Source organism: Drosophila navojoa, chromosome 2, assembly GCF_054131105.1.
Source record: "Drosophila navojoa isolate 15081-1374.11 chromosome 2, UAZ_NAV_1.0, whole genome shotgun sequence".
Classification (NCBI taxonomy): Eukaryota; Metazoa; Arthropoda; class Insecta; order Diptera; family Drosophilidae; genus Drosophila; species Drosophila navojoa.
The window spans coordinates 27,427,389-27,442,340 of record NC_142890.1 but is presented as its reverse complement, the minus strand read 5'-3'; the positions used below and the strand labels follow the sequence as shown (position 1 = coordinate 27,442,340).

General features: G+C 38.2%; 1 protein-coding gene and 1 long non-coding RNA gene across 4 annotated transcripts in view; both read right to left on the bottom strand.

Moving 5' to 3' along the window:
- rn (rotund) overlaps positions 1-14,952 on the bottom strand; it is a 47,127-nt gene that overhangs the window by 29,309 nt on the left and 2,866 nt on the right. For 2 of the 3 annotated variants that reach the window (XM_018112369.3, XM_089256372.1), the window contains exons 2-3: positions 7,887-8,441; positions 1,575-1,676 (exon numbers count right to left, since the gene is read on the bottom strand). In XM_018112369.3, the coding sequence (XP_017967858.2) occupies positions 1,575-1,676; positions 7,887-8,441 (657 nt within the window). Of the gene's footprint in view, positions 1-1,574; positions 1,677-7,886; positions 8,442-9,362; positions 10,514-14,952 lie in introns of those variants that run through there. The other variant, XM_018112370.3, reaches the window with a different exon arrangement.
- Positions 11,523-14,571, bottom strand: LOC149092341 (uncharacterized). The gene is made up of 2 exons (XR_016196233.1): positions 13,901-14,571; positions 11,523-11,788 (listed from the first exon to the last, which is right to left on the bottom strand). It is a non-coding gene; the product is annotated as an uncharacterized LOC149092341 (long non-coding RNA).

Genomic DNA, 14,952 nt, shown 5'->3' with positions numbered 1-14,952 from the left:
GAACTCTAGTTGTGCGAATATCAATCGTATATCTCTCTGAATCCCTTCTTACTCCCTGATCAAGAGGTCTTCATTATTATTTGATAAGCTAGAAGTTTTTGGCGAGCTATGAGTTTCATATATACTGCATACTGAAAAGCCTCTTAGAAGGGACGACTTAAGAAAAACGTATAAACATATAAATTACCATAAGTATAAACTTTTTAAAGAGAACGTTTGACTGAAATTAATTGACAGGCATTTTAAAAACATATTGCCAAAATATGCCTCGAAGCATCGGGAGTCTGAACTATCTCACATAAAACATAAAATGATGATCCCTTTGTTTTCAAAGCATCTAAAATAATATTTTTATTTAATACATATAAACAATTCGAAATAAATGCCTAATAATAACAATTAACAATCCATAAATACAAAAAAAAAAAAAAAAAAAAAAAAAAAAAAAATGCCTGAAGGCTTTTGTTGCTCTGGCTTAACAAATTGTTATTTAGAATTAATTCTTGATAACAATAAATAAATAAATAAATAATAAATACAAAAAAAAAAATTAATAATACAAACAAATATTTATTATGCTTTAATGAAGTTTTCATTATGGATATTAAGCGGATTTTTCATACTATTAAATACAATTTTGATTTGCAATATCAAATGTTAATTACATATTTCATAGCTAATCGCATGAAAACTCAATCGCGAGCAACTGTCAGGAAAAGTAAATACCAGGCTAAACGGAATAGAACAACATATCAAATAAAGTAAACACCAAAATATGGTTTTGATTGTGCCAATGTCAAAATACATAAATAAATAAATAAGTCAACATGCATATATCTGACAAACCCTAAATGCTAAATGGAATGCGTATTGAAATTCCAAAAAGATAAAAATAAATTTATAGCGTGAAAACGTGAATACAAATTCTAAGCGAGAGTGCGGAAAAAATATGTTGAAAAAATGCAAAAATAAGAATAGAAATAAAAATAGAAAATGCCAAAAAACATTGTGAAAAATATGTAAGCTGCGGCTTCTGCTTTCGATTGCATGTAAATTGTGAATATGGGTTAAAAGCCTCGAGACTGTCTCATACTCTCAGTATCTCTCACTCCCTCTCTCTGCTATCTCTCTGTCTATCCTTCTTTTTCTATTGCCGTGCCAGACATGGCAAAATAAAATGATATACATATATATATCTGTGAGCATCGGGAAACCCCGTAAAAAGAGAAACTCGCGCTAAATAAAATCCGCGTCTGCTTTGGCCTAAACATTTTCGATATGTTTAGAAAAAGTAAAGCAAAGCTCTGGCAAAACAACAGCAATAAACAAATAGAGTTATTTGTATACAGTGTTGCACAGAGCAGCGAGTCTGAGGGGGGCGTGGTAGGGGGCATCGCGCGAATTTTAGGAATGTTTTTTGTTAGAGTTTTTTATTGCTATGGCTATTGCCGCTTTGTTTTTGTTGTTGCTGGCTTTGGAATTTTTATTTGTTTTGTATGTGGCATAGAGTGTAATGCCCACACAATCTATGGACATTTAACGGCACTTGCTTGCACCACTTGCACCACACTCACCTCGTACTCCTGCTTCAGCGACATCGGATGATGTTCGCTGGCATGCTGGTGGCTGCGCGGCGTCGGTGGCCAAAGATTGTAATCGCTAATATCCTTGGCATGCTGCTCGACATTAGTGGGTGAGAAAGAGAGCAAAAGGAAGATCAATTAGTATAACATATAGAGCAGATAACCACGGAGAATACAACCGCAAAAACTAAAGTGGAAAATTGTTGAATATATTTAATATCATTTACAAAGTTAAGCAAAGTATAGTCTAAGTAAGTATCTGTATTCTATAAAATAGTTTAGTTCAATTAATAAATACATATATTTCAAAATAAAAATCTCCTTTCTCATATGACAAAAAAACTTCTTAGTGCCTTGGTCATATTTCAATAGAATCAATTCAATCAATTGATTAAAGTTCAATTTTTTTAATATACATTCACAATTATTATCGCATTTAGCCGTAGGTAATTTGATTTTTAATATTTTTAAATACGTTTATGGAATTCAAAGTGCTTTAGTTCTCACGTAGCTTTTGACTTGTCCGAAATGCAACAATAGCAACAACAACAAATACTAAATATACATATACATATATAGATACGTAGTCTATGTGGCTGCATAGCAAGGGGAGTGTCAATTGAAATAGAAAACCGCGTTACACACTATCGAAGGTGTCAAAGCGACGGCAAAAGTGCGCCGGCTTTCGCTGCAGTGGAGCTAAAAACAAAACAACAAAAAAAAAAGAGACTAAAAAAATGGGTAGAGTAAAAAGTGTTGCATAGCGCAGGGGGAGTTGCCACAGCGTGTGAAATGCAGCAACGTGTGTGTGTGTGTGTGTATGTGTGTGTGGGAGTGGGAGTGTGACTGTGGTGTGTGTGTAAACCACGCAACGTTAGTTTTTGTTGCTTTATTTTGTATTTTTTTGTGGCAACAGTGTTGGAAAGCGAGCTGCGGAGTGTGTATGTGTATGTGTGTGCGTGCAACAACGACTAGTTAGTAGGTGGACAAACGAAAAAGTAGAAGAAATGTCTACAAAAAATGCAAACACAGTTACCCACACACACACACACACACACACCAACACACAACACCAACACACACACAGACACAGACACGCACAGCTAACGTGCGATGCTGCGTTGGCAGCTGCTGATGAAGATGGCCCAGACCCAGAGCCAGCGCCAGCGACAGCGGCACGAACGGAAGCTCTCTCTAACCAACACGCTAGCAAGCCAGCCAACGACAACAACAACAAGTTGATGATGAAGGCGTCGCTTGGCCCACGCCAGCTTCCGTCCAGCCGCCACGCAGCAGAAATGGAACAAAACGAAATTTCGAAAAAATTTCCCAAAGAAAAGTGGCAAAAAAAAAAGAGATGAAGAAGAAGAAGAAGTAGGAAATCAAATGGAATATTGGTACAGCGCAGCAGCAACAGCAGCAGCAGCGCTATCTCTCTCTACCAAGCGCACGCTCGCCCTCTCACTTCCACACGCGCACTGACCAAAACATTCAGAAGAGAAGGCAGCAAAAAAAAAAAAAAAAAAGCAGAAAATGGAAGCAGAAAAAATGGGAAAAAATTTGCTAGTGGAAAAAAATCAAAACAAAAAAATTTTTTTAACCCCTTCGCTGTGGCGTCGACGCCGACGCCGCCGTCGACTGCGCTTTGACCACTGGGTGGTGCAGTTTCTATGTCCAGCATGCTGTCTAGCGGGCAAAGAGGCAACAAAAAATTAGGCGGAAAACGTGAATTTTTTCGCAATTGCCGCCCCCAACGAACGAACCGCCCCCGCCCCCTGTCCTACCCAGCGCTCGACCAAAAGCCCAAGCGCGTTGTGCACATTGTAGCAACCTTTTGGCCATTCCAGACTTCCACTTTACATTTTGGGATCATTTTCTTTTTGTTAATTTTTTTATGTTGCTTTTGTTGTTTTCTTTTTTTTTTATTTAACTTATTTGGGCTTCATCTCTTTATGCATGCTGCGGCGCTGTCTGCTTCTATTGATTTTTTTCGCGCATTTAGAGACTAGCAAAGCTATATACTCGCGCGTGTGTGTGTGTGTGCTCAAATGTTTGACCAGTTGGACAAGCCCCGCCTGAGGTTAGAATTTCGTGGCTATTGTTGTTCTGGCTGCTGCTCAAATTTGCTCAACTTTATAGCAATTACTTTAAAAATTGAAGTTAGTAGCGGTTTTCGCGGTTTTTCAGGCAGCCATCTCCCCGCTCAGCCGCAACCCGCCCCCTCGCAACGGAATATCGTTTCGACTGGCCCCGTTAGTCAGTTTTCGCCGCATGCCCCAGCCCTGCTGCGCTTTAGCCTTTCAATTTTCACTTTTTCCCCTCGCATTCCATTTCTCGTTTCTCATTTTCTTTTCATTCTGTTGCTTTTCGCTTTTCACTTCAGCGTCACGTTGACTTTTTTCTAATTGAAGTATATAAGTATTAATTGCAATGCTTTGTTGTGAGGCGTGCTGTGGTTTAGGGTTTCCTTCCCGTCGCCCGTTGCCCGTCGCCCGTCGGCCGACCAGCCGACGGCCTCACTGATTTTTTAATTGGAATCTTAAAGTAAGGCTCGCAACGAATTTAACTAATGACTCACATTGTTTCCCAGTGAATCCGACAGGCAAATCTGATTTGTCTAAAGCAGAAGATTGTGTTCTTTCTCATACTCTTATTTACCCTTTTATTCAATATTTTTATAATTCTAATGATCGCTTCAGATTATTAACTCATATTGTTTCACACTGGATTCCAAAAGCAAATCTAATTTAGTTATATCCTTATGGAATCATTTGTATAATCATAAAATATTTTCTTTATCATTTTCTAATTTACAAATCTTGACAATTTTAAAAATAATATAAAAAGAAATTATTTTCATATATTAAGCAATTTATTTTCTATTTTATTAATTTACTTGTGTAGAATATTTCTTTTCATCTATGCCGCATTTTTTTATTTCTCAGACTGTATTTGGTAATATATGCAACACTACATTTAATATCCAGAATTTGAATTTATAGAATATCCAATTAGACATATGAGCACCTAAATATTGTTTATTTTATTGTTGTTTATTTTAGTTAGTCACACTTAAGGGATATCCTAAGATAAGTTACCTAAAGAAGTCCAAAATATATATACAACTTACATCAAACTTCCAACCTACATTCTTGTGAAGCTTAAAGGGAAGAGTTTCTTGTTTAAAGGGAAGAGTGTCTCACCAAAAACTCAAGATTCTTTGATTTAAAAGCTAAAATTGAAACCATCTATAATTTGTTTATAAATTTTAATAGAGTGACTCAACTTCATTACCCAACGTCAAGATTCGCACTTAGCAAATCTAAAATATGTAAAATTTGTCTAGAAAACTTCGAGAATATTGTTTTAGTTTTAGTCTTGGCAAATATTATACTTTATTTTGTTTATTTTACTATTACAATTAATTAGAAATATCATACTAATGCCCCACATAACAATTGAGTGCATTCCTCAGATCTCTTCAGCTGTTCCCCCAGATAAAGCCTTTAATTTGATAGAGGCAATTTGCCAGTTGCCTTTCTATTCGGAGTTAAGCGTTAATTAGTCAGGAATTGCGCACGCACCTGCTCGAAAGCAATTTCAAGTTGGGCTATTTCTCAAGCCAAGTTAAAGTGAAGAAAATTAAGTGCAATTGCGCTCCGAATTCATTAGAGAACTTTGCATAGGACGCTCGCGAGAGAGTCGCTCCTGTTTCACAACTAATTTCACTAATGCCAGTGACAGCAGGGGGAACTCGCTGATTGTTGACTGCGCGCTGATTGTGGAACTTTAAAAAATTAATTAACTGCGGATATCCTTTAAAAATCATTCGGCAGGCGTCGAAATTGCTTTTGCAAGGGCAAGGCACTCGTTAGCGTCCGCGGAGCGGAGGAGGAGGAGGAGAAGGAGGGGCAAAAACCTTTTCCAGACACTTTTTCTCACCCGCCGTTGTCCTTGGAGACAATCAATCTCCATTCAAAACAATCACGAAAAAGTGAAAAGCGAGCCATTGCAAAGCAGAGCGATTTCGAGTAAAAAATGAAATGAAAAGAAAATCAAAGTAAGCAAAAAATCAAATCTAGACACCAACAACAACAAAACGACAAAGTTCAACGCGCAAAGAAAAACTTGTTTACATCTTATAGGGCGAAAAATAAAAAATAAAAACGCATAAAATAAAAACACGCGAAAAATGCAACAACAAAACGAGAGCATAGAAAAAACTCCAAGAATTTTTTACTGCGTGGCACGCGATAGCAAAGCGCAGTCAAGAGCAAGGATATTCATGAAAGAAGCAGCAGAAAAGGTACAAAAAGTAAGAGCGAAAAAAATGCAAAATAAAAATGTGCGTTGCGGGGAAAAAAGGGATAACAAAAAATTGCAGGATGCTGCTCAAAGGACACACTCTTTTTTTTGCATTTCAGCGTCGCGTCTGCTTGTGCCGGGCAGAGGAGAAGGCAGCTGGACTTAGACTGGAATCGTCATGGGGAGGGAAGCCAAACAAGGGGGGAGTGGGCGAGGAGCTGAAGCTGGGGCAGGACTCGCGTCTCGTTTCCGTTCATGTGGCAGCAGACAGAGACGGTTTGGGTTTTGGTCAGTTGCCGACTGAAGTTCGAGTCGAGTGAAAGTGCAGCAGTGTGGGACAGCAGCCGCCCAAGCAGCTTTGAAACAGGAGTTGGAGTCCTTTGAGCAGAGCCGCAGCAGCGCTGGAATGAGCTGTCATGAAGCTGGTTCGCTGCTTGGTCAAGGTCCTTGCACTTGGCGCACACTTTTGACCGAGCCTACGCACAGCAACTGATGCGGCTAACAACTGTGCAAAGAGTGCATTAGTATGACTCAAGGAAAGCTATCGCTCGATAGATGTTAAATAGAGACTGTGTACTTTCCAAATACCAATTGTGGGTGAGAAAGGGGCAAGCTGTTGCAGTAACATCTGGCTTTAACGCTAATGAGCAAACTATAGAGTGTTTCTTATAACCGGATTCTACTGTATTTAGATCTTTGCAACTGAGCTACCTGAAAACTTGCTTTTAAAACTGAATATATCCAAGAAAGAATGAGTTTTTATGTACCTCCTTTGTAAATATCTATTAGCTAGGGATATTCAAAAATACATACACATATACATATATTATGATAATAGTATTCTCTAAAATATAGCTGCTAACTTTAGAAATGGGATTATTAGTTATTAGTCACCTAGCCAATTAGCTAGTTTCTCTATTACCGTCCTTCCCAATCACATCCAGTCGCTCTCACACTCCATCTCTCTCTCTCGCTCTCTCTTGCGCTCATTTAATTCACTTAGAGCGTCAACTTTTAGTCGCTTATTAATTATGAAGCGCTTCTTTCCTTTTCGCCTGTTACTCTACTTCTCGCCCTCGTGACGCCCACTCTGAGCACCGATGTAGTCCAACGCCTTCTCGGTGACTCCAGCAACTGCCAACTGCAGAAAACTTTGCGCAAAGTTCGCCGAAAATTGGTGGAAGGTAAAAAAAAAACCCGAAAAAAGTTTCTATTTTTTCTGTTCTCTTTTGATACTCGTTCAAGACGCATAAGGGGTATATGAGTTTTCCGCTAGAGATTTTGGAAACTGGTGTCAGATCTGATTATGCATTGAGTAAATGTGCTAGAATGCAGAGTTTATTAACTCCTTCACTGAGTTGGAGTAAATATTATTAATTTTGGTTATTTAGCCTTGAAGGTCTGGCCTGAAGATTTTCTGGGCTGCACTGAGATTTCCATTTTTGACTCGTTTCCAAGCACACGGTCTGATTCCCAACTATAGCCTCCTGCAGAAGTCTGCTAAGTTTGTTTCCTGCTCTCTATTCCATAATAAGTCCTACTGAATTGTTGCTGCGGAATAGCTGCTGCTCCCTAAACCTGAATAGACCCAACCAAGCTATGCAGCGATTCTGGATATTTACAAATTTACTATAAAAAGTCCCTTCGAGACTTACAAATTACCCAGCTCTATAACTTTTTTACAAGTGAAGATGGGAAAATTCGATAAATATAGATTATAATATATTAGGACTTTTTTTTTTATATTCAGCGATTCCACTTTCATTTTCGAAATAAAAGACTATAAGCTTTAGATAGATGTACTTGTATATCAACTATACATATTCATAACTTAAGCCTTAACCCCTTCATAAATTCAATATTAAATTCTGGACAGTGAGAGAGTATCGAGCAGTCGGTTTATTCATGTACAACTTTTTCTGTTTCTCTCCTGCTGCTGTCAGATAGTGCTCAACTGCCACGCCCCCTAATGGAGTGCTGCAAGTGTAGGATACTCACATCGACATTGCCATTCCACATGTAGTGCATGCCGACCGCAGTGCTGGGATCGTGATGCGTCTGTCCGGTCATATGCTCGGCCATCACGGCACTCATCCAATGGACCAGACCCTGGGTGGGATTCTGGCCCTGGACGCCGCCGATCGGCATGTTGACAGCGGCGGCAGCGGCTGCAGCGGCTGCCACAGCGGCAGCAGTTGCGTTGCTGTTGTTGTTGCTGTTGTTGTTGTCGTGAGTTTTGCAGGTGGCAGCAGCCGTTGATGGCTGCGCGCTGCCTGTTTCCGGTGGCGACTTTACGGAATTGGCGTAGTTTGCACGGCTCTGGGTCTGCGTCTGTGTTGCGGGTGGATTCAAATTAATTGCGGAACCGGCCTGGCTGGCGTCCACGGGCGGCGTTGGCGGCGTCGCTGGCGAGAGTCCTTGTCCAGGTCCTGCAGCGTTTGCTGCGTGTGAATTGTGCTGATTGTTGTTGTGGCTGTTGACGACTTCGTTGCCCGTTGGCCAGGCGTAGCCGTTGCCGTTGTTGCCGTTGTTGTTGTTGTTATTTTGGGGTTTCTGCAAGGGAGAACAAATCGTGTTGTTTTGCTTTGGTTGAAAAGGGTTTTTCTCATATTATTTTATATATTTTTTGTTGTTGCTTGCTGTTGTCCAAGCATTGAGCATGAAATATTAAATGATTTTTTGATGATTTACATATTGTTGTTGTTGTTGCCGGAGACAGAAAGAGAGAGAGAGAGAGAGAGAGAGAGAGAGAGAGAGAAGTAGCCAGTTTTTATTTTGTTGTATTTTTTTGGGCGACCCATAATTAGCGTTAGCAAACAAACCAAATTTGATATTTTTCTTAGGATTCTTTTGTGTGCTGAGGTAAAGGTTGAAAACAATTTGGCGACGACTGAAATACTTTAATTGGATTTTAAAGCTAATTATGACAGCACGAATGGTGAGAAGTTAAGCATCCAGCGGAGGCGCTTATTTTTTTGTCTTTTAATATGCCTAGCAACAGAATCGAAGTTGAGTAAAGGCATGACGGAGTTTGATATAAAAATATGTTCCGAAAACCGACTTAAAATCATAATTAATTCTATTCAAAAATTCATAAAATAATCATCATGAATTAAAAATCCAAGACAAAATAAATATATAATAAAGACAACAAAAATCTGAATATTTTATTTTTCTTATTATATTTTGTTTTCTTTTTTAACAATAACAAAGTAAAATATAATTTGGCACTAAAATTAATTTGTAAATCGTAGTTTGTAAAATTAATTTGTAATAATTATCAACATTTTAGGTACAAGAAAAATTAAAATAGTTGCATGGTAACAAAGGCCGATAAAGCATATTTACAATTTAAATTCATTTCTATATATTTCGAATGCAATTTTTATATTTATATGTTTGTATATTTTTATGTACATATTTATTTTTGTTTATTTTATTTCCCTCTTTAAGGAACAACTGTCGTATACTAACATGTTCGACCAGCTCTGCATCGTGAGTTTTGCTTTGGATCTGCTGCTTTTCGTTGGCTTCAGCCGCTTCCTGCGGCTTCAGGTGGCTGCGCTTCGCCGACTCGACGGCGGCCACGCACACGGCGGAGAACAGCAAATTGCTCGACAGGTGGGCGGGGGGCGGAGTGGCGGCAGGCGCTGGCTTGGTGGGCGGTGTGGGCGTGGGCGAGGGCGTCTGTGGGTACCAGCGATTCGGCTCGCTCTGCTGCTGCTGCTGCTGCTGCTGCTGTTGTTGTTGCTGAAGCACGGCGCTGGCAAGGAGACTCGTGTAGAACTCGGCGGGCATGAGGAAGGGCGCTGGCGTAGCCGTGCCAGCGCTAAGGGCGTCCATGTAGCTGCCCAAGTCCTGGGTGCGACGGCGTCTCAGCTGATCCTTGAGCATGCTGGCGCTCGAATGTAGGCAACGAACGGTATTTTGCACACTTTCACTCTCGCGCGGGCTCTTGGCCCAGCAAATTGTCTAACTCGTGCGGTTCGATTTACACATGCAAACAAAACTGCGAACGAGCCGCAGGCGAGCAACAAAAACAACGAGTGGCACGAAAAATAAAAAATAAACAAAAAAGAAATACAAACCAAAATAAACACCGAAAACTTTTGTGAAGGCGTCGAGTGGTTTGGTTTTTTCTTTTGCTAAACTTTTATTTGATGGCCGGGAAAAAGTTTTGAAATGTTTTTTGCTATGTTTTATTTGTAGCAGTCGCGCTTTTGCCCCTCAAACTCTATTTTGTATTTTTAGATGCAGTTTTTTGTTTTTAAGTCCAAATAAAAATATAAACAGAAGCAGCAACAGAAACAGAACTAAAAATCTCGAACGACCTTGAAAACGTTGGCAGCGCGCAAAAATATTTCTATTTTTATTTAGCAAGTTTTCTATTTCATTTTTCGCTTCCACGATTTTTTTTTTTTTTACATCTTTGTTTAGCTTGCAGCTTGTTGCAGGCTTTGTGTTTGATTTATTCGTCGTCGCTTTGGTTGATTTGTTGTTGTTGATTTTGCATTTGGCGGCACGCTGCCTTGTTGGTCTCTCTATTATTTTGTTGTGATCTCTATCAGATTGTCGCTGTTTGAGTTGAATGTGCTTTAGATTAGTTGGCTGCTCGTTTTTTTGAAGAGCTAGCAACAGATTGCCAACAGGCAAAGAGCTCTAGAATTTCATTGACTAAATATAAATTGAAACCAAAAATACATAAATAATTAAATAGAAATTTAACCAAATATCCCTTAAATCCCATTTAAAATAAGAAAATTTAAGTGTTAACATAATTTACCATTTATTAGTAATATAAACAAAATTTTACATAATTGGTTTGCATTTAAATTACATTTGAGCTATAAATTAAAAATTTTATAAAAAATTTATAGGATATACAGAAATATTGTAAAAATTATTTATAAAGTAGAAATTAAAAAGGAACTCAAATGAAAATAAATTTAGTCAGGTATTTCTTTCTCATCATCGATTAATATTAACAAGATGAATATTAAAAGGAGTACATTTAAGTTTTAAAATTAAAAAAAAATTTAATATTAAAAATTACGAAATAAATGAGTTTTTAGTGTAAATAATATCAATATTAATTTAATTTTAAATGTAACTTTATTCATTCTCAAAAAAGCATTTATAAAATGTAAATAAAGGAATTAAAGAAAGTTGAATAAATATATTTAACAGATATTTATTTGAGAAACATTGTTAAATATAATATAATATATTAATCATTCTAACATAATATATATGAATAGGAAAAAAATTATAAAATAGAAATACCTAAAATAATTTTTGAATGAAAAAGTAAATTAAGATTTTTTAAAAAGTCTTTTGCCTTGGTAATATTTTTCCAAAATTTTTATTTCATTACTTATTTTATTTTAATTTTTAGTTTTTTTTTTTTTTTTTTTTGGTATACAAACATACTTGAAATCATTTATTTAGTTGTTATATATGTAATATTCACAATATATATATATTTGTTTTTAATTTTAATTATATATGGGACATTTGATTTGTATAAATTTCTCTTCTTTTTATGAAATATTTGTATTATATTTGATTTTATATATTTTTATTTATTTTCTTTTTGTATCAAGCACTTTGTGGCTCTTAGGAACTTCACGTTGCAATTTTTCACTTTTATTTTTAAACTTTTGCACTTTCTTTAGGAACTTTTGTTGCTGCCTCAGTTGAGCTAGCAAAGCCAGAAAAAATCACGCGTTCGACACGCGCTTTGAGTTATTTCTTGCCGCATCACGTATACGTCACCGCTCGGGACACTTGCAAGGGAACGAAACAGACTTAAAATATACACGAATCTATTATACATATATCTGTGATATATGTCTGATGTTAGATCTTAGATAAATCCATTGCGCGGGCTCTGTTTCAGACTGCAAGTTGAGGCTTTAGTTGTGTGCGTATTACACATACGCCGCGTTGCAGCTGCTGCTAAACGTAGTCAATGTTATCTCTCTTCCTCTGTGTGCGTGTGCGTGTGTGTGTGTGTGTGTTTGTGTCGAGTCCTTGTCTCAGTCCCGTCCGTCTCTGTCGTGCAGTCAGCGAGCGTGGGATAGCTTGCAACAACTGAACAACAGAAACTCAAACTGCAGCAGCTGAAGCTGAAGCCGCAAAAAGAAATAGCGAACGCGCGCGAAGCAGTCAAATATGTATACAAAGAAATACACACACACACACACACACACACACATGTGTGTGTTTGTGTGTAAAAACTGTTTTGTATGTTGTGAATGTATTTTTTCTTTTGCTGCTGCTGCCTTCTCTGCTGCCTTGCTTTGCTCTGCTGCCTTCGTCTGCCAGACATGTTGTTGTTGTTGTTATTTATTTTTTCGCTCTCTGTGCTTCATTTTTATATTTTTTCTTTCTTATTTTATAATTTTTGCTCCTTGCTTCTTCTTTTTATGCACGCTGCCGTTATAAAGACATACATTTGCAGCGCACTGCAGCATTTTCTTGTAAGAAAACGTACAAGAAAAAAATATATAGCTGAATTTGCGCGATGTCCTGCGGGCAGGCGAGGGAGCAGCAAATGGGGCGGAGTGGGCGGCACTGGGACTGGAAGCGAGCAGGTCTAGTCCAGTAAGCTGTGCATTTGGAGCAAGGTTTGGGTTACAGCACGGCAGATTGATTTTCTTTTATACGGTTTGCTCATGTTTGTGATTTTTATTATGTTTTCTTTGCTGCTGCTGCTGCTGCTGCTGCTGCTATTGCACTTTATGGCTGTGTGTGCATGTGTGTGAGTGTGTGTTGAAAAGTTTGTAAGTACTATTTCAGCTGAAGACGAGCTGGTGTTAAGCGTTCAGGATACTCTATGCAAGGAAACACTGAACAAATTCAAGTTTCAAGAGGGCAAAAGTTAAGCTTTGTTTGAAACTTGCAGGAAAAACAGGGGAAAAACTTTAAGCGAAAGGATTAACACATTTGTAGTCCTTGACAGACATAATCATTATATATTGATTGGTCTAGGCACCTCTACTACATGCCGTATGTTAAGTAGTCGATAAACCCACTGCCCGTGCATTCCACGTCTAAATCGCCTTAATCCCACATAATTTATCCCACAATTGTGTGCAAATTGTCTACGCGGCGCTAATTAATGTATCTGCCATATTTATCTTGACCAAAATATGCGCACAAATTAAAGCAACAGTAGAAATAAAACAGAATTGAACAAAACACAATTTAACAACAAAGCTAAAAAATTTAAGTTGCAATTTGTATTGTACTAAAATAAATTTAAAAAAAAATGCATATATGTATATTTATAAGAAATAAAAAATATACAAAAAAAATAAAAAAAAATGAATAAACAATGAAAAAAAAAATTATAAAATTAAAAATAATAACAATTATTAAAAGAAAGTAAGCAATAAAAACTATAAGTATGTATGTATATATTATCTAGTTAAGAACTATTCTAATGCAGTATTTCATTATATGGAACCCTTTTCTATTATATTATACAATATATAAAACTTTTGCAAATAAGTGGCCTCTGATACTTTCTTCTCAACTCTAAGAGAGTTTATTCAGGTGCAACACTGATACTTCCTATGCAAATCTAAGATAGTTTATTCTTTCAGCATTGTACAACACTTATACACAATAATTTTTAGTCTACTTTAAGTAGTCTATCCCGCCGCTATAAAAGAAATCAGTTGAATGTAATACACCAAAGCTTTTGTCTTCACCAACTTTCCAACACTTGCATATGCTTTGAGCAAAAAGAGTGTTGATCATCTCAGCAAGCAACAAATGCTTCACACCAGCCATAAATACAATGCAGCTGATGTTGCAGCTAGGGGTATGTCAGGTATATGCCAGCCAGGTGGAGCTGAGCTGATGTTCCCACGAAACGTGGGGAGCTGCGGCTGTGCTGCACTTGTGGCTGTTGATGATGCTTATAATTGGGTTATTCGTGTGTTTATGTTGTTTGATTTGCTGGTGTGTTGCGTCTTGTTTGTGCGTCTGTCGCGTGGCGCCACCTGGCGTTGGTGTGGTGAATGAAACACGCGACGCGTACGCGCACGTCGCGCCGTCGACCAATAGATTTGGCCAAACGCAAGCGAACTGAAGACAACGACAGCTGCAGCGCGCCAAAGGCCACGGACACATGCAACAATCGTGAGCGCCGCAGTCGGCGTCGACTGCGCCGGAAGCAGCAGCAGGACGACTTATGGCAGCAGCCATGTTTGTTGTAAGTAGCAGCAGCAAAAATGGCGCGCGCGAAGAGGAAACTCAAGGAATAGCAGCAGCAGCAGCAGCCGCAGCAGCAACGGCAGCGGCAGCAACTAGGTCCTGGCCCAGGACACACACCCAGCAGGAGCATACAAAAAAAATTCAAGTGAAATTGTATTCTCTTTTTTTTTTTTGCCTTCACATGAAGCAGCGACTGAAAGAAAATACATTGCGAAAGGAGCAAAAAACGAAATAATAACAAAAAGTTGTAAAAGAAAAGCGAAAACCGTGTGATATCCCCACACACACACACACACATACACAAATATATATATGTGCGCTCACACTGGCAGCGCAGCGACGACACATCGAAGAAAGGATAAAAACATTCAACATTCAAGCAAGCAGCGGCGCCAGCGTCGGCGGCGCTGTCAACGCTTGGCCGTTAACATTTCATGAGCATCAATTCCTTTGCCTTTATTTTGTTTATTATGTACATATACATTATACATGTATAGATGTAATATAGATATAGTATATTTGGATGTTTCCTTATTTTCCTAATCTCATCACATAGTTCTCTGCGTTCAGTTATTATCCTCAATAATTGCTCGATAAAGCTACATTGTTTTCTGTTATCCCTAGCACACTTTCCTCCCCCATCTCCCCCATCCCTACTCCTTCTTATTTCTATTTTTTTAAGCGCCTTAAAAACAACTTAACAAACGGAACAAGAAAACTTCTATTGCTCGCACTGCAGCGCGGCGGCAGCGCTGCCAGCGTCAGCGTCAGCGTCAGTGCAATGCGCGCTGAGAAAAGAAGGAATAAAATAAAAATAAGGGAAAACAAGTGTCCTGTA